General features: G+C 44.4%; 1 protein-coding gene across 1 annotated transcript in view; it reads left to right on the top strand.

Annotated features, from left to right (window-relative positions):
• Positions 1–18506, top strand: part of huwe1 (HECT, UBA and WWE domain containing E3 ubiquitin protein ligase 1) — a 38875-nt gene extending 20369 nt beyond the window's left edge. The window contains exons 45-82 of the mRNA XM_057363197.1: positions 670–736; positions 858–1081; positions 1266–1477; positions 1552–1734; positions 1867–2039; positions 2124–2263; positions 2355–2430; positions 2521–2619; positions 4155–4282; positions 4374–4533; positions 4679–4907; positions 5027–5205; positions 5279–5368; positions 5460–5620; positions 5797–5842; positions 6564–6920; positions 7176–7386; positions 7511–7635; positions 7718–7941; positions 8152–8546; positions 8672–9326; positions 9478–10153; positions 10411–10505; positions 10595–10751; positions 11020–11152; positions 11392–11597; positions 11772–12034; positions 12994–13096; positions 13442–13591; positions 13666–13911; positions 14027–14144; positions 14670–14810; positions 15163–15450; positions 15664–15769; positions 15892–16009; positions 16106–16287; positions 16577–16767; positions 17638–18506. Coding sequence (XP_057219180.1) covers positions 670–736; positions 858–1081; positions 1266–1477; positions 1552–1734; positions 1867–2039; positions 2124–2263; positions 2355–2430; positions 2521–2619; positions 4155–4282; positions 4374–4533; positions 4679–4907; positions 5027–5205; positions 5279–5368; positions 5460–5620; positions 5797–5842; positions 6564–6920; positions 7176–7386; positions 7511–7635; positions 7718–7941; positions 8152–8546; positions 8672–9326; positions 9478–10153; positions 10411–10505; positions 10595–10751; positions 11020–11152; positions 11392–11597; positions 11772–12034; positions 12994–13096; positions 13442–13591; positions 13666–13911; positions 14027–14144; positions 14670–14810; positions 15163–15450; positions 15664–15769; positions 15892–16009; positions 16106–16287; positions 16577–16767; positions 17638–17740 — 7410 coding nt within the window. The 3' untranslated portion in view covers positions 17741–18506. The remainder of the gene's footprint in view (positions 1–669; positions 737–857; positions 1082–1265; positions 1478–1551; positions 1735–1866; positions 2040–2123; positions 2264–2354; positions 2431–2520; positions 2620–4154; positions 4283–4373; positions 4534–4678; positions 4908–5026; positions 5206–5278; positions 5369–5459; positions 5621–5796; positions 5843–6563; positions 6921–7175; positions 7387–7510; positions 7636–7717; positions 7942–8151; positions 8547–8671; positions 9327–9477; positions 10154–10410; positions 10506–10594; positions 10752–11019; positions 11153–11391; positions 11598–11771; positions 12035–12993; positions 13097–13441; positions 13592–13665; positions 13912–14026; positions 14145–14669; positions 14811–15162; positions 15451–15663; positions 15770–15891; positions 16010–16105; positions 16288–16576; positions 16768–17637) is intronic.
• The last annotated feature ends 393 nt before the right edge of the window (positions 18507–18899 follow it).

Here is an 18899-nt window from a genome sequence, read left to right as displayed (position 1 = left end):
ATCCCAGGAAGCGAGTTAGCATTTTAGGACTTCCTTTGGCGGGGACATTATACGTCATCGCGCATAATGCAACATGGGCACCAATCTCTAAAAACGAAGATGCAGATTAATTCACGGAGTAATTATTTACCAGGAAACACGTTATTAATAACGTTTGAAAAAGTTGTCAGAGACTTGGTGGTGGTGACGTTGATATCCTGCGACCATAGTGTAGTCAGTTTATAGCATCATGTTAGCTTTTTACTTCAAAAGTAACAAATGTTGTGTTAATTTGTAAAGATTATCTTGATAGACAAAACGTGAAAACATCATAAACCTTTGTTAATCACAGAGCTTATTTTTTTGCGATCTTCCAAAAGTCTATGGGGGAAAATGCATAGGCTTTCGGTCGAGGGAACCACTGCAGCGCTAACTTTCGGGCTGGCCTACAAAAATACGTCATCTCTGCGGCTCCCTATTATAAGCAGTTAGATATACCAGCATTGTACAAACTGGGTGGACAAAAAGCCTTAACAAAATACTATTACATTATAAAGTGGCCACACACACACACACACACACATATGGTCATGATAATGTAAAAATCTATCGCTGCTTTGAGAATCACGAAGCATGTTCTCTGAAATGTGGGACTCCCTTTAACTGTGGTTGTTAATTATACATCATCAGACTCAGGTGTTTGCCGCAGATGGTGCCGTTGCAGAATCCTCCCAGTCCGGAACTCCTCAAGGAGAAGGTGAGAGCCCCACACACACAAACTTGGCTTATTCACCTTATTGTTTCACTGTGACCAAGCTTTTTTCAATTTCTCTGCTTAAACTTGCCCTTGTATTTTATTTCTCTCTCCTTCTGTATAGCCTCCACGCCTGAGGAAATGCGTGAAGAGAAAAAGGAGCAGGAGGGAGATAAGGGAACTTCTTCAGAGGAGAGCAGAGCTGCTAAAGCAAAGGCCAGCAAGCCCCTGATGCCAACCTCTACCATCTTGAGACTGCTGGCAGAGCTGGTACGGTCCTATGTGGGAATCGCAACACTCATCACTTCCTACAACTACACGGCTGGCCAGTCTGAACTCATTAAGGAGGTGGGTCCCATTTCCATTATGTATGTAAATGGATGTATTCCATTTCCATGAAATTATTTCAAGAACTATGCCTACTTTTTATGTCAAAAATTTGAAGGAGTTGCCTAAACTCAAAAACATTGTTTTGTATTCTAGTTTTTACTTTATCATGTATTGTAACATTTTTGACTCTTTGTGTTTGTAGGATTGCAGCGTGCTCGCGTTCGTTTTGGATCACTTGCTCCCACACACCCAGAACTCTGAGGATAAGGACACCCCTGCACTCGCACGTCTGTTTTTGGCCAGCCTTGCTGCTGCTGGCACAGGCACTGAGGCCCAGGCCGCTCTGGTCAATGAGGTCAAAGCTGCTCTGAGTAGGGCACTGGGCATGGCAGAGGGCACAGAGAAACACGCTCGGTGGGTGTAGCTCTCTGCTCCGTGTTATAAGAAATGAAATCAGAAGTGAAACTGAAGTTTATCTCTCTTTGCAGCTTGCAAGCAGTCATGTGCATCATCAGCACCATTATGGAGTCGTGTCCTTCTACCTCCAGCTTCTACAGCACAGCCACAGCAAAGACCCAGCACAACGGCATGAACAACATCATCCGCCTCTTCCTCAAGAAAGGCCTTGTCAATGACCTCGCCCGTGTGCCTCATAGTCTGGATCTATCTAGGTAGCACCCTCTCCCTGTCTCCTTATTTTTAATAGTTTTGTCTTTTTAGATTTGTGGCCATTTGTATGCTAGTGAATTTATTGTTAGCTTTTTACAATAATGCATCTCATTGGTGCTTTTGGTTTCCTACAGTCCCAACATGGCAAACACCGTAAATGCTGCTCTTAAGCCTTTGGAAACTCTGTCTCGAATCGTGAACCAGCCGAGCAGCCTGTTTGGAGGCAAAGGGGGATCCAGCAAGAACAAGACAGAGCATGACACTGTTGGCACAGTCAGGGACAGTAACGGCAACACCCAGGATCAAGGTAACACTCATATCATTAAGCATTTTAACTCGATTGGAGTCCAGCTGATGTACTAATGCATGTATCGACACATATTGTCCACAGGAGAGGCAGGTGAGGCAGGGCCAGTAGAAAATCGTGACCGTGGTCAAGCCACAGATGGGGACCTGATGGATGGTGAAGCCGAAGGAGACACGGTGGTGATCGCTGGGCAGCCTGAGGTGTTGAGCACTCAGGCCATGCAGGTTAGATGTGCAGCAGATTGTAATACTGTTTTATCAACAGCTGAAAATCCGCCCTCTCTCACCAGTGTTTGTTATTCATGTATGCTTGTAGGTGGAGAATGAGTTGGTGGATTTGATAGATGAACTTTTGGAGAGGGATGCAGGCACTGTCAATAGCACCATCATTGGTGAGTGGTTTGATTCATGGGCAGAGATGCAAGCAAAGCGATACTATGTATATTGGATATGTGTTCCTAAATGGTTTATCTGTAAATCAGTGGGACGTTCTGGAGAGGACGAATCTCAAGAGGACGTGCTGATGGATGAAGCTCCTTCCAATATGAGTCAAGCCTCCACTCTGCAGGCCAACAGAGAAGGTAGGATGTGAATCTTGCATTAAGAACTAAAACTGTATGATGTGACTTTGTAAATGGCCTAGGGGAAGAAACTTGTGTTTTTGGTAGTTGAAAGGACATGAAGTAAAAAAACACAAATTTATCCATAAATGTCCCTCAAAAATGAAACTTTTTCATTTGCTCTCATATTGTAAAACAGTGGTAGATGCATTATGTCTTGAGTATGTGCATTTTATATGCTACAGCTGGCCTTCACACAGGGATGCCAACTTGCCACCTTTCGGTGACATTCGCCGTTTTGGATCCAAAATGGGTCATTATTGTGATTCGTGTAGATCTGATGAGTTTTTGAAAATGAGGGGGGTATGTGAGTGTTTGGACGGGGTCGCGGTGAATGAAATTATGAGAATCATGTGCAGATGTTGTGGCAATGATGTCAAATCACCAGCCAGTTTGCGGGTTATGTTTTGAATGCTGAGCAGATTGAGCGCGCATACTCAACTCATGAATCAATATTAGATGTAGTCGGATTGCGCAGCACCTGTGCATTTCTGACTTACTTCAACACAACCGTCACTTAGCAACAGGTAAAGGTGCGCTGGTTTGTTTGCCTTGAAAGCAATGGAGCAGACCCAAGAAACATATTATGGGTTAAGTGCGTTAACACTCTGTGACAACCGCTATCACCGCATTAACAGAGAAGCCCTGATGTGTAAAAGGTATCGTACTGGACCGCTAGTAGTCTGTCACGTTAAATGTGCTAATGAGTGAACATAGTTGACGGTAAACTGCTTCGTAATGTTTCGCACAGTCGATCTGTCTACACAATAGCTGCAATACAGTATGTGATACTCTACAAGCGTTCATAGACAACGCCAGATTTCTTGTGTAACATACTGCGCGCATGTGAGTGTTGCCTTTGGTGTTTTGTACAGCACTGCAGATAGTATTACACCTAATGTTGTTGTTACAACGCAAACTCGTGCGTAAAAATAAATAATACTTTGTTGATAAATGTGCAGTCTTTAAATTTAAATCTGTCACTATGGTAACAGGCATCCTGTGCAGATTTTATATGTTGTGCATTCCAAGTAATATCATTTAAACAATTGGGTTGTTTAAATGAGTTATCTGGTTTTGCAAATAAGCTCTTCATATGGTTGTCTATCCTTGACACTTTTAGCAGACCATGGACTATTCTGATTATGTGCACTGAATAATATGAAATACAAATTGTAATAATTATTGTAATAGTTATATAGTTATGTCTATAGCTATATATAAAATATGATATCTATCTGTCTATATGTATATGCATTAGAGGTCTCGCATCGTTGTCACCTTTTTTCACCCTGATGAGTCCCCACCTCAATTTTATTAGCAAATTACTTATTAAAACCTGTCTCTGTATAAAGTTTTTGGGAAATTGTCATGTTGTGTGGCCAGTCTCTGGTCCATGCTGGGAATTTCTTTAACCCTTTCTTCTTGCTCCTCAAATTGTGACATCTGTCTTGTAGAAGGTGTTCTTCAATGATTTGCTCTCTTTGCTGATCTAGACTCTATGAACATTCTGGAGCCAGAGGATGAAGAGCACACACAAGAGGAAGACTCCAGCGGCAGTAACGAGGATGAGGACAGTCAGGATGAAGAGGAGGAGGAGGAGGAAGAGGAGGAGGAGGATCAGGTAATAGCTGATTAAAATATAAACGCAACATGTTCTCAGTCATGTGATAGGGTAGAAATGGTCCTCACTAGCTTCTGCTCTTTATCTTCAGGATGACGAAGAGGGCGATGAGGATGATGATGATGAGGGCTCAGAAATGGAGTTGGATGAAGATTTTCCTGATATTAATGCGGCGCCACACATTCGTTTTGAAAGATTTGACCGCGATGATGACCTCATCATAGAGTTCGATAACATGTTCTCAACATCAGGTTAGTCATTAAGGGTTATTTTAGTTTTTAGCCACTAATAAGATTAAGGTATTATTTGGTTGTCAAATTTGCTGGGAATGCCAAAGTATACCTCTTTTTTTTTATTTGATTTAATGTTTTTCTTTTTGTCTTTTGTACATTTCAGCTGACATCCCTCCGTCACCAGGAAATATACCCAGTTCTCATCCTCTGATGGTGCGTCACGCCGACCACGGCTCTCTGACTCTAGGAGGATCAGGCACCAGTAGCAGATTGGCTCAGGGCATGGGCCGCAGCCAACGCTCTCTCCGCCAGCTCACAGCCAACACAGGACACACCATCCATGTACATTACCCTGGAAACCGCCAACCCAACCCTCCGCTCATCCTGCAGAGGTGAGGTGTCCCAAATGAACTGGAGTTTCAGTGGAAACCTGAACCTGAAATTCTGCTTTGTTGGCACAAAAACTGAACCCTACTTCGTAAACAAATTTTGTCATGTGTTTGTGTCTCAGATTATTGGGTCCCAGTGCTGCGGCTGATATCCTACAGCTATCTAGCTCTCTGCCTCTGCAGTCCAGAGGACGTGCCCGTCTTCTGGTGGGCAACGAGGACGTGCACATTATCGCCCGTTCAGACGACGAACTACTGGACGACTTCTTTCATGAGCAGAGCAGCACTGGAGGACAAGCCGGTGAGTCACCCACAGACACGCTGCTTTCAGCTAATGGTTACAGATGCACATACTAAACCCTTCTTTTCTGCAGGCACCCTTTCCAGTATACCAACTGCCTTAACTAGATGGACTGATGAGTGTAAAGTTCTGGATGCTGAGAGCATGCATGACTGTGTGGCGGGTGAGACCATCTCGGAATGAATATAGTACGACACCTGTTGTTTGCCAAACACTCTGATTCCAAATGCATGTGTGGTGTTCTTGTCTCACAGTGGTAAAGGTGCCCATCCTGCAACACTTGGAGAGTTTGCGTGATGAGGAGCTAGAAGAACGCAGGGAGAAGAGGAGGAGACAGTTGGCAGAAGAAGAGGAGACAGCCAAACACAATGAGACTTTTTCAGCAGACGAGGAGACCCAGGAGCAGAGTCTGCAGGTAAGAGAGATTGAGAATTAGAGGAGAGAATGAAAGGACATATTTGCAGCGTGAATTGGATTCCGTCTGTATTGAATTGGGGCAGGGACAGAGATATGAGTCAGGGGACAGGTCACATGCCAAATTTAATGTGCATTTCAAAGCAAGTGTTGATAAGTTGCTTTTATTTCCCACAGGGCTCAGCAATTGGAACCGTAAATGGCGTGGGCGAAAACACAGCAGGTATAGCGTTGCATCTTTTGTGCTTTTGTTAGTGAAGTTCGTGATAATATTGAGGAATATTTCATATTTTTTTTAATGTTTTATTTAGAGGTCAAATCTTAAACTGCTAGAATGAGATATTGGAAAAAATTTGTTGTGTATTAGATGAAGAATTAAAGTTCTGGATGAGTTCTTCTGCGGGCTGTGGGGTGAGGTAGTAGTTTGTATAGTTTTAGGATCACACCAGATCTGGGAGATAACTATACAGTCTACTGTCTTTCCCACGGTAACCGCTCGACAACTGGATGATCTTCTCACCTTCTTCCATCCCTGCGGCAACTGCTGCTAAGCAACAATCAATTGCTTAATCAGTCAATTGTTGCCAGGCAACTGCTCCGTTATGAATAACAAGTGTGTGTGCGCAAAAGGGTTTAATGTTAATGAGTTTACAATACATTACATCAGGTTATTATTTTGCCAATGTTTGTAATTTGTGTATGAATAGTGATTTTCTGACTGAGTGAACCCACAGTGGCTGTGTTGTGGTGAGGTAGTAAGTTGTGTTGTTGTTGGGGATCAGTATCGTGTGGCCCTCGAAGGAGATAACTATACAATTTACTGCCTTCCTCACTGCAGACCTTACACATACAGCCTGTGTTTCAGAGCTGCAGTCACAGTAATGACCTTTATTATATTGATGTAATGTTAATGGCATTCATTTCTTAATTTTCTGTCTGGTCAGAAGGAGAACAAGCCCAGGGTGGGGTGTCCTCCTGTCTGGACCCTCCTCACGCCTCTGAGGGATTTCTCACAGCGCCCCCTTCAGGAGAAGTTACCCCAACCACCCCTGCACTCCACGAGCAAGCCATCGTGTCCCTGGAGACAGCTATCAGTCAGCAGGTGCACCAGCCAATCGCAGAGCTGCTGCTGGCTGACTCGAATCCTGATTCTCAGGGGGCCTTGGCAGGGGCTGGGCTTCCTCAGCTCTCTGCACCCGATAGGCCGAATTGTGAGGCAGAAGCATCTCAGATGGAGATGTCACCTGCACCCACTATTGGTGAGAGAGCAGGAGGAGGAGCATTGGATGCAGTCAGGGAAGGTAGATTAACTTTGAATCCTGTTAAGTCTGAATTCACACACTGTGGTTATGTGGAGTACCATTCATGTCCAGGTGGATCCCATGTTGCACGTCAGTATACCAAAAACTGTTTCTACAAATGTCAAAATACTAGTTTAATCCCACTGCATTCTACATGCAACTACTGCATGTATTTTCCTCATTTTGCGATACTTTTGAAATGTCCTATCAAGTTGATTTATACTGACAGGAGCTTCCCTGCTGTCTCTGTCTCAGCTTCTCTCAGTCCAGATATTGCTGAGAGCTCAGAGCCTGTGCCAGTGGGTGTATCACAGCTTGAGGGTTCGCCCATGGATACGAGCAGTCCTGCCTCAGGAACGCAGGAAGAGCCAGCAGCAAGCTCAGTCCCACCCAATCACATGTCTCAGGAACTGTCAGGAAGTGGTGACAGCGGGCTCACAGACAGGCAGACAGATGCAGAAACAGGGTAAGCCGTTAATTCAAAGTAATTGCGCCGGAAAAATAAAGGGGTTGGATAAGAAATGATAAACTTGGAGTTTTGACCTTTGGAAGAAATCTTTTGGTTTCAACTTTTGTGGTGGTTTTTCTAGCTCAACGTCGGTTTCTTCTCCTGGTGAGACCATGCCTCGAAGTGACAGTGCAGATAGCCAATCACAAGCCATCCAAGAGGAGCCCCTCCCATCCACCAGCAATGAGGAGGAAGACCCTCTGGCAGGTCAGTGATTGATATATAGAGAGCCATTCTATGTATGCCATAGCACCAGACTTTGACATAGTTTTTGGTCACTGCCCTACAGGCATTAACCTGCCAGAAGGTGTGGACCCTTCTTTCTTGGCTGCACTGCCCGAGGACATCCGTCGGGAGGTTCTTCAGAACCAGCTTGGGATTAGACCCCCTTCTCGCCCTCCTGTGGCCTCCACACTCCCATCTGCAGCTGCTGCTCTGCTGGGTGGTGGGCCGGGTGTGACGGAGGTCAGCCCAGAGTTCCTGGCTGCTTTGCCACCTGCAATTCAGGAGGAGGTATGAGAGAATGACAGCATCCATCACATGCGCCTGCTGTGATTTCATGGGGATTAAAAATATAAAAATCTGTAGGATTTCATCCTGTTTTATTTTTGCGTTATGCAGATTATGGTCCCATTGTTTTTTAAATATGTGTATACTACGTTTAACTTATGTTCTGAAAACTTGAAAAAATAAAAAACGTGCCTATGATTTTTCTGTCTCCAGGTCTTGGCCCAGCAGCGTGCTGAGCAGCAGAGGCGTGAGTTATCCCAGCAACCCCCGCTGGGCGATCAACCTCTGGACCCCGTTACGTTCATCCAGACCCTGCCCTCTGAGCTGCGTCGGTCTGTGTTGGAGGACATGGAAGACAGTGTGTTGGCGGTCATGCCCCCAGACATCGCAGCAGAGGCTGCAGCACTTCGCAGAGAACAGGAAGCCAGGCAGAGACAGCTGATGCACGAAAGGTTGTTTGGGCACAGTTCCTCTTCAGCCCTGTCCGCCATTCTACGCTCCCCTGCCTTCACCAGCCGACTGGGTGGCAACCGTGGGGTACAGTACACTCGACTGGCCGTGCAAAGAGGAGGGACTTTTCAAATGGGAGGAAGCGCTAATCACAGCCGGTGAGTTTAGTGAAGATGAATAGAACACACTTTGAAATACAGCCTGAAAGTATTTTTGAATTGATCATGTGCAGTATGTTTTGCAGTGCGTTTCTCATAAACCTTTTGTTTGTTGTGAAATTTAGCCCTTCTAGTTCTAATGTCGATTCGCTCCTGCGCCTTCGGGGACGTCTCCTACTGGACCATGAGGCACTGTCTTGCCTACTAGTGCTGCTGTTTGTGGATGAGCCCAAGCTGAACACCAGCCGTCTCCACAGAGTGCTGCGTAACTTGTGCTACCACTCCCAGACACGTGGCTGGGTTATTCGCAGTCTCTTGTCCATCCTGCAGCGCAGCAGCGAGAGCGAGCTCTGCCTGGAGACCACACGCATAGAAGAGTCCCGTGGCAAACGTTCACTTGCCCAGAGCTCTTCTGGTGGTGGAAAAGGCTCCTCTTCATCCCCGCAGGCAAGTGTAGCATCATCCTCATCTTCCTCTCTAGAGCTGTTGAACAGAGTGGAATCGCGCAGTTCCAGTCAGCTCTCCTGGCTGTCTGTATCCATGGATGCAGCTCTGGGATGCAGGACCAACATCTTTCAGATCCAACGAGCGTCGGGCAGGAAGCATGCAGAGAGACATTCAACGGGAGGAGGCATGGGCTCGGGAGGGCTTGGAAGTGGAGTTTCAGGAGCAGGAGTGGCCTGTTCTTCGGCAGGAGGTGGATCAACGGTTCACATCCACCCACAGGCAGCTCCTGTTGTCTGTCGACATGTACTGGACACCCTTATACAACTGGCCAAGGTACAAGAGCATCATTTAAGCTACAAGCAAAGTGTCAATATCTAATTTGTTACTTGGCAAGTGTTAATTTTGGATGCTTCCTAAAGGAGGCATATTTTGCAAAGGCACTTGCCAATGTATTCTTTTAAAGTGTCTCTCTTATTTCTTTTAGGTGTTCCCTAGTCACTTCACTCAGCAGCGCTGTAAGGACCTGCTGTCCTCTTTGTCATCCGAATTGGATCCACGTCTCTGTGGCAGTTTAACGCAGATTGCCAGCGGAAGCTGTCGATCAGGCAGCACCAGCCAGAGCAATTCCTTAGCCAACCTAAGCAATCCCTCTTCTACCCACAATTCCCTTAGCTCCTGCTCAGGATCCCCACAGTCCCTGGGCATCTCCACTGACTTCTGGGATCTCCTGGTCAAGCTGGACAACATGAATGTGAGCCGTAAGGGCAAGGCCTCCATGAAGACTGTCCCTCTAGGAGGTGCTGGTGAGACAGAAGGGGCACTGTTTAGCCTTGAGGTGTCTCCCTTGGGACAGCTGATGAACATGCTGTCCCACCCTGTGATCCGTCGTAGCTCGCTCCTCACTGAGAAACTTCTCAGATTGCTTTCTCTTATCTCCATCGCTCTGCCTGACAACAAGGCCACAGAGGTTCCAGCCAGCCACCCAGTGCCTCAGGCCCCAACTGCCACCCCCGCTGCCCCTGCCACCCAAGCCACAGCAGGGTCAACCACCATCTCAGCGGCACCTGTTACACAGAGCTCCATGGTATCGGTGCCCTCTCAACCAGTCACTACAGCAGCTGCTGTTGCAGGCAGCACCACCGCAACTAGCAGTTTTGCTGGTGAGCTTTTTTTCCCCTACAGAATTTTAGCAGGGCTTGACAACCTAAAGCAACTGGCATTGTTGTTTTGTTTTGTTTTGTTTTGTAATTACATCGACATTTTAAAGTGACTATTTCCACTGAGATAAAATTGGATGCATTCACAAGAAAGGGGCAGTCATGTCATTCAGTATTCCGGAGTGTTGTGTAATCCTTGATAATCTGCAGCCCAATGTTTTGGTAATACAGTACTTTACAGTACTTTATCGCTATTTCAGCAGGGAAACAGAAACCAGCAGTTAGCAGCACGGACAACGACGCCAAACTGGCCTCTACTGGACTAACCGAGAAACAGCTGCAGCTCTCTGTGGAGGTATTTGATGTGCACATGAGATGTTAATCCTGGGCTCCTTTGGCCCATCTCAGCAGTCTGATTTGTAACTCCTCATGGTTTGTGCCCAGGTGCTGACATCCCACTCGTGTTCAGAGGAAGGTCTGGAGGACGCGGCCAACATCTTGCTGCAGCTGTCAAGAGGGGATGGTCAGACCCGAGATACAGTCCTTAAACTGCTTCTCAGCGGGGCACGTCACCTCGGATACACACTTTGCAAACAAATTGGTCAGTATCACTTTGCTAATGATTTTTCATGTAGTATGACCCTCGTTTTTCACCATCACAGATGCTTAGGAATATTTTCTTCTATGCTTGTAAGCTTCATGTAAATTAGCTTTGTGATTGTTGGTCAAGTTGCTAGTTATTGATATGTAAGTTTGGTGGACATTGTGTTGTCCAAGTTAGAATTTAAGATCGTTTAGAGAAAATACTCTTTTTCTTTATTTGCTTGTGGTCATGCCCTCTGTCTTTGTCTCTCTCTCCCTCGCTGTAGGCACTTTACTGGCAGAATTGAGGGAGTATAACCTGGAGCAACAAAGAAGAGCACGTGCTGATGCTCAGTCTCCTGAAGCGTCTCATGACGACCCATCCATCACCACACGGCTCAGGGGCAAGATGACCAGCAGGTGAGGAGAGAGTTTCAGCCTGTTGTGTTGGACCTTCTACGGTCCTTTCTGTGTCCAATTGTGAAGCAATGAAAAGTGTTTGCTTTTATATTGATCTAATGTTTTGGGGAAAAAAGTCACATTAAAAAAGTTTTTGCCACATTAAAAAAAGGGTTTAAAGCCATTGCAGGACCTGTATTCTTCACAAAGGTGATTATTACAATAACAGTCTTTTGCATTGGGTCCTGTTGGGGTCACAGGTTTGATGGCTCTGAGAGTGTAGTGATTGTGGCTGCTCAGAAGCGCACGCTAGGCGGCCGCGAGCTGCAGCTACCCTGCATGAGCTCGCTCACGTCCAAGACCTCGACGCAGAAGTTCTTCCTGCGTGTGCTGCAGGTCATCATCCAGCTTAGGGAGGACACACGGCGCGCTAACAAGAAAGCCAAGCAGACCGGAGGAAGACTGAGTAAGTGAAAAACACTCTTCAGCACAGGCCTTCTCAAATCTTTTAAGAACATTTCCACGCTTCACATTGAAGCTTTTAGTCGCTGTTCTCATTGAGCCCTGTTGACAGCTCGTCTCGGGATTAAATCTTTTTGCAAGTTCTTCATGTCTCTGGTGTCTCTTCTCCTTTGCGCAGGTTCGACCAGTCTGGGCTCGGCCAGCAGTATCCAGGCTGCGGTCCGTCAGCTAGAGGCTGAAGCAGACGCCATCATTCAGATGGTGAGAGAGGGGCAGAGGGCACGCCGTCTACAGCAGGCCCCCCCACCCTCTTCATCTGCATCCTCTTCCGCTGCTGCTGTATCTGCTGCTGCATCCGCTGCTGTGGCTGTGGCTGGATCGTCTGCCCCCAGTACCTCTGCAACCAACAACCCCCCCGCTGGCACGGCCAGCGCAGCCACGGTTAGCATGGGCCACACTGACAGCAGGCAGACTGCTACTGATTTATTCACCCACACACACATTCAGATACCGGTGTCCAGAGCCTCTAACGTCAATTTATTCACATTTGTTACTAAGGCTGGGCAAATACACGTTTATATTATATTGACTTTTAAAGACATTCACAGTTTATATTTGCCATAAAGTTACTAAAATGTTTTCGAATGTTTAATTTTGTTTAAATGTAACAAATGGCAATAAACACCAAGGGGAGACAAAGGGCACACATCTAACATGCAGCCAAGATCTAAAAAAGGCACATTGGCCAAAGAGCATTCAAATCAAAATCACTGCGGTATTGACAATGTTGCCTACTAGTCATTTTAAATACATCAACAAGCCCTATGTCATGATACAAGTAAGTCTTGTATGATCTCCCATTTGCTTGCAATTCAAAACTACATAGCCTCTAATATTTCTACCTCAGTGCTCCTAATGATCAGACATCTGAACACCGTTTGTCACTGGAGCACAGCTGTGGGCAGTCTTTGTCATAAAACCTACCCGTGACCCTTTTCTCAGCCCAGATCTCTCTGTACTTCCTCTCCACTGCTTTGCCTCACTGCATTGTGCTGCATTTAATGCAGAAAGCCTGTTTTTGTACCAGTGATGGTGCCGTGTTATATTTTGTTTAGTGTTGCATCCAGCTTTCTGAGTTCTCCTCTCTGGCATGTCTGGTTTTGTCATTGTTTTTTTTTTGGCTTGCCGTCAATGCTTCTGTGCATGAGCCTCATTCCAGCCCCCATCCCCTGCTGCAAATCTGAATGTTTTGATGCATGCTACTTTGTCTCCAACCTTGCTTTTGGTTTCAGTCTGGGGCTACCCTATCACACCTCCCCCCCCCCACATTACACACATTACTCTTTTTGTCTGAATGCTCTGTCATGAATCTCACCTTGTTCCTTGGTTCCCCGGTCCAGTCGGAGGTGCACTCTGTTGCTGAGCCCCCAGCAGCCCAAAGGGACGATTCGCCCATGGATGTGGACCAGCCCTCACCCTTAGCACAGGACCAGGCAGCGCTAGGTTAGGCCTTAAAATCAGTTATTTAAGTTGTTTCTCAGAGTAATTGGAACATCTAAAGTTGATTTCATTACATATAATCTGAAATGGAGGACAGTTTCTTTGCTTTATTGTTTTTTATGTTGGAAATTTGTAGTATATGGAGCGGTGTGTATTATACAATAATATATAAATCTAGTATGTGCAGGAGGCCTGTACAGAATTAATCTACATTTTGTTCATTTAACCACATTTTAAGTAAAGTCATGTTTTTAACTGTTTATATAAAACGTCCCATTTACAGTTTCGTATGCATCATTAAAAACATTAAATAGCAGATGTTATAGAGAGGGTGTTTTGTGTGTGTAGGTGAAGAGAGCAGCAGTCAACAGGAACAGGAGGAACGTTTGCCTGACCTGCCACTGTTGAGCGAGCAGCTCTTATTGGATGAGCTCTGGGACATGCTGGGAGAGTGCTTGAAGGAGCTTGAGGAGTCTCACGACCAGCATGCAGTCTTGGGTACGAAATATAACATCTCAACAGCTTGACTAAAAGTAATTATTTGACACTGACAAATCTATTTTCTCCTGTAGTGCTTCAGCCAGCGGTGGAGGCCTTTTTCCTGGTTCACGCAACAGAGCGCGAAAGCAAACCACCAGTTCGAGACACACGGGAGAGTCAGCTGTCACACATCAAGGACGAGCCTCCTCCGCTATCCCCGGCCCCTCTCACTCCCGCCACCCCCTCCTCCCTGGACCCCTTCTTCTCTAGAGAGCCCTCCTCCATGCACATCTCCTCCAACCTGCCTCCAGACACACAGAAGTTCCTGCGTTTTGCTGGTGAGCCAGTCAGACACAAGCTGTCGCTTGCTCCCATATGGAGGATGGAGGAGAGCGGTTGTTGAATACTGATGAAGCCTATCCTCAGTATGAACTCTCTCTTTCTCTTTAACAGAGACACACCGCACAGTGCTGAATCAGATCCTGCGTCAGTCCACCACTCACCTGGCAGATGGGCCATTCGCTGTTCTGGTCGACTATATCCGCATCTTAGACTTTGATGTGAAACGCAAGTAAGACCCTTGATTTCCGAGATGTTATGTTGATTTTTTCTTTTTACTCTTTCTGTCTCACAGTGTAACGTTTTTCCAAACTGCTGCTTCAAAAAATGACTGAAGGGGAGTCTTGCAAAACCTGCTGAGGGTCCTGCTCATTTTTCACCCCTAAAGTCTAAATAAAAAAAAAAAATTTGTACCTAAAGCTCATTTTAGATTTTTGTATCTCATTTTTTAATGTTTCCTAAATTTCTCATTGCTTTTAAATAATTTAATAGAAAAATTTACAAGTTGTAAAGGCGAATTACATAAAAACTACTGAAGTAAAACACATTACTGTATTGAGTCTAGGGGGATCTGTCATGAAAATGCCACAATGCTAAAAAATAAGTATTGGCACAAAATTAGGCTTCTTTTCCTTTATATAAAATATAATCTAAATTTATTTTATCATATGAGGTTTTTCCTTTACTTGGTTTAGTCTTTTAGTCTGCAACTTTGTTTTTCTGGGTTGAGGCTTTATCTAATAAGTGTCTCTCTCAGGTATTTCCGCCAGGAGTTGGAGCGTTTGGATGAGGGGCTGAGGAAAGAGGATATGGCAGTTCATGTAAGAAGAGACCACGTCTTTGAAGATTCTTACAGAGAGCTGCACCGCAAGAGCCCAGAGGACATGAAGAATAGACTGTAAATCTCCCACTCTTTCTCATTTTTTACACAAGCATACACTTTCCTTTAAAGCTGGCTACAAGCAGGCCTTCCATAGTGTTTTTGTATATATTTATATTAATTTATGACACTGTCTTGCAAAAACGGGCATAAACCAGACATACCAACATTGACTACATAGCCATGAAATTGTGAGCCACAGGGAGTTTGCTGTGAATTTCATACGTGTATATAGATATGCAGACAACCAGTGGACCACAGTGGGGCCTGCCTTTACCCTGGACTTTTTTATTTTATCCTTCATTCTCAAAACAGTGGTTTTCATTATTTGTTCTCTCTTTTCATTCTCTTTGGTCCTCTTTGTCTGCAGGTATATAGTATTTGAAGGGGAAGAGGGTCAAGATGCAGGCGGTCTGTTGAGGGAGTGGTACATGATCATCTCCAGGGAGATGTTCAACCCCATGTACGCCCTGTTCCGCACATCTCCTGGTGACCGGGTCACCTACACCATCAACCCTTCCTCTCACTGCAACCCCAACCACCTCAGCTACTTTAAGTTTGTGGGCCGTGTGGTGGCCAAGGCTGTCTATGACAACAGGCTTTTAGAGTGCTACTTCACACGTAGCTTCTACAAGCATATTTTGGGCAAGAGCGTCAGGTACAAGTGCAAGTTATCTTCATCGGCACCAGTTTGTTTAGATTGCTGCTTATATTACTACAATGCAGTATTTAGAAAAATGTGATGTAGATTCTTGGTAATGGATGTTTTTCTTTTTTTGAAGCACAAGATGCTTTTTACAATTAACCTGCAGTTTAAGTATTGCTACTAGTAGTCAGTTAATCTAAACTGTATTTTGAATGTGTCCCGCAGGTATACAGACATGGAAAGTGAGGACTATCCCTTCTTTCAAGGTCTTGTTTACTTGTTAGAGAATGATGTGTCTACTCTGGGCTATGAGCTGACATTCAGCACAGAGGTACAGACTGTATTTGAGTAAAATACCTATAATAAAATATAAAGATTTGCCTGGATTTAAATTTGGGATTAACAGGCATGGTTATTACTATTACTACATTATTACATCTTTTACACTCGCAGGTCCAGGAGTTTGGCGTGTGTGAAGTGAGGGATCTGAAGGCCAATGGTGCCAACATCGTCGTCACTGAGGAGAACAAGAAGGAATATGTGCATCTGGTCTGCCAGATGAAGATGACAGGTGAGTGTACACTTTAACAAACGTCACTTCTGGTAAGTAACGTGGGGGTGTTAAAGAACCTGTCTCAAGAGACTGAAGCATCTTTTTGCTTTGCAGGTGCAATTCGAAAGCAGCTGGCCGCCTTCCTGGAGGGCTTTTATGAGATCATCCCCAAGAGATTGATCTCCATCTTTACAGAGCAGGAGCTGGAGCTGCTCATCTCTGGCCTGCCCACTATAGACATTGACGACCTCAAGGCCAATACAGAATACCACAAATATCAGTCCAGCTCTATCCAGGTAAATCCATTCATATAGCATACATTAGGGTGTGGTGCAAGAGACATTTCTGCACATTCATTCTAAAAGTTATTCATAATTGCTATCAAAAGTTTATCAAAAAAGGCTATCAAAATTTCTCCATTTACAAAAAGTTTCTCTGCTCGTAACTATGACCATGCAGAAGAAATACATATGATTTACAATTTTAGTTTCCTGAAGTTCCAAGTTATATAATTGCAAGTTAAAATCTATAATTGCTAGTGTTATTTGACTCGGTATTGTTTTTCTGTCTTCTCTCTCTGCGCAGATTCAGTGGTTCTGGCGCGCGTTACGATCCTTTGACCAGGCTGACCGGGCCAAATTCCTGCAGTTCGTTACAGGCACATCCAAAGTACCTCTGCAGGGCTTCGCTGCTCTGGAGGGAATGAACGGTATTCAGAAGTTCCAGATTCACCGGGATGATCGTTCCACTGAACGTCTGCCCTCTGCACACACATGGTAAATGAACACCAGTGCCTTGATTATCAAAAATCCGACAAATTTGTTATAGAAGCATGCATTCCCATCTAGGGCTGTCACGATTATTAAATAATCGTCTCATCGCGATTGTTTGACCTCATCGCGATGATTTCAGATCATCGCAATTATTGCACATCTCTATAGAAGACACTAGGGGGAGCTGTAGTGCATCTGCATATTGCAGTGTATGTATTGTTACTAAAGCATGGTAATACTTGTAAAATGTACCACCACAACACAATCACTAAAAAAAAACTAAAACATATACAAATTACCTGCAGTACAATTTAATATTATTTAAGCAAATCTCAGTGTGAAAACCAGTCTACCAAAATTTCATTAACACACAAGTAAAATTTTACTGTAGTCTTGCAAGTGAGAAAAAATTTGAAATCAAATTTTAATGGTGGCTTCAATTCACACCTGATCAATTTACTTCATTTACAAGTGTTTGGTGGTTGTATTATTGACAGTAAAAGCCTAAACCTTAAATATATGATGACCCAATTTTTTCCGATGTATTTCCAAGAAAATTCAATCGCTGAATCAAAAATGAATGAGAATTAAATGTCAAAGCCCTAAAACAGACAATTAATCGTCATAATCGCCAAAGCCCTAAAACAGACAATTAATCGCCGTAATCGCAATGATTTATTAGACAATTAATCGTCAATCAAATTTCATAATCGTGACAGCCCTATTCCCATCTCTAAAATCTGATTGGATGTGCCACATCCTTATTATATATTTAATTTTACATTCCCATAAATTGAGTTCTGTAGTAAATATTTATTAGTGTAAGACATGGCTCGGTGGCTAACTTGGCTTTATTTTACCTGTGTTTCCCAGCTTTAACCAGTTGGACCTCCCAGCGTATGAGAGCTATGAGAAGTTAAGACACATGCTGCTGCTGGCCATTCAGGAATGTTCTGAAGGCTTTGGACTGGCCTAGAGATTCTCCTAATGTCCCCCCCACACACAAACACGGATGTAGACTTACATGTTGTTAACTTATGACACACACATGCATATTCACACTATCAAACACAAGGCCAAGATCTACTTCTAATCCACATAAAACAAACAGTTGGACGGCTAGACGAGTGACAGATTTTGCCTACTACACACAGAGCCTCTCATCGACACACCGAACTGTATTTGGTATGTGTCTCAATTCCTTCTTACATTACAGAGCCTGAGAGCGGATTACAGAGGATATCTGCGGACTAATATAAAGATTTTCTCCATTTAGTTTGGTTTCTCTGTACAAAAGGTTTGGGAGTTTATTATGTTAAATCTTTTTTTGTTCTTCTCTGGCTGTTTAAAAAGGAGAGATGGCTTTTGTGTGTGTAAAAGAAGGTGGTTGCGTCTCTCTGGGAAAGAAAAAAGTTGATTGTCCTCTGATGCTAATGTGTGACCTCACTAGCTTTGCAAATGGGAACTGTAATTTTGGGGAGGGGGTGGACGAGGGAGGGAGGGAGAGAACATGAAATGAGGTTTTGGTGAACCTGCAGACGTGCATGGATTTTCAGAAGGGGGTCATTTTTAGGCAACCTTTGTGGTATTTTTGGAGAGTATCACACAGATTTAAGAAGTGAAGGACTGAGATGTTAAACCGCAGAGGCTCAGACTTGTGCGGTTATTGCCCAACTGCTGATGCAGCCTCTCAGCAGCTAATCAGAAAGTAAATTGCTACATAAATAAATGCATAAAATGAGCCCACTGTGTCCTCTAGTGGTGTTTATGATATATGCCTTACACCATTTGCACTAACATGTAGGAGCAAACATCATTTATCGGTTAAAATATATAAAATAAATGTCCATCGAAACTAACTTCACATGTGCCCAGGTGCTCCAAGTATTAAAAGTTCTGTTCTTCATTCTGAGACGTTCGAGGAAATCTTGTCCAGTTATTGAACACCTGTATGAATCGGATTTATGGCTTTTCACTGGCATTTTTAAGACCTGTGTTCTTGCACTGTTTTTTGCATGGGATGTGTAATGAGTGTGCAGTGTCTCAGACCATCTGGACATTCTAGATGCTAGATTCCATGCTGGGAATGTACACTGTCAACATATGGTTCATCAGCCACTATCATCTCCTCACTC

This window comes from Triplophysa rosa, linkage group LG21 (genome assembly GCF_024868665.1).
Source record: "Triplophysa rosa linkage group LG21, Trosa_1v2, whole genome shotgun sequence".
Lineage (NCBI taxonomy): Eukaryota > Metazoa > Chordata > Actinopteri > Cypriniformes > Nemacheilidae > Triplophysa > Triplophysa rosa.
This window is presented reverse-complemented; position numbering and strand designations above follow the sequence as displayed.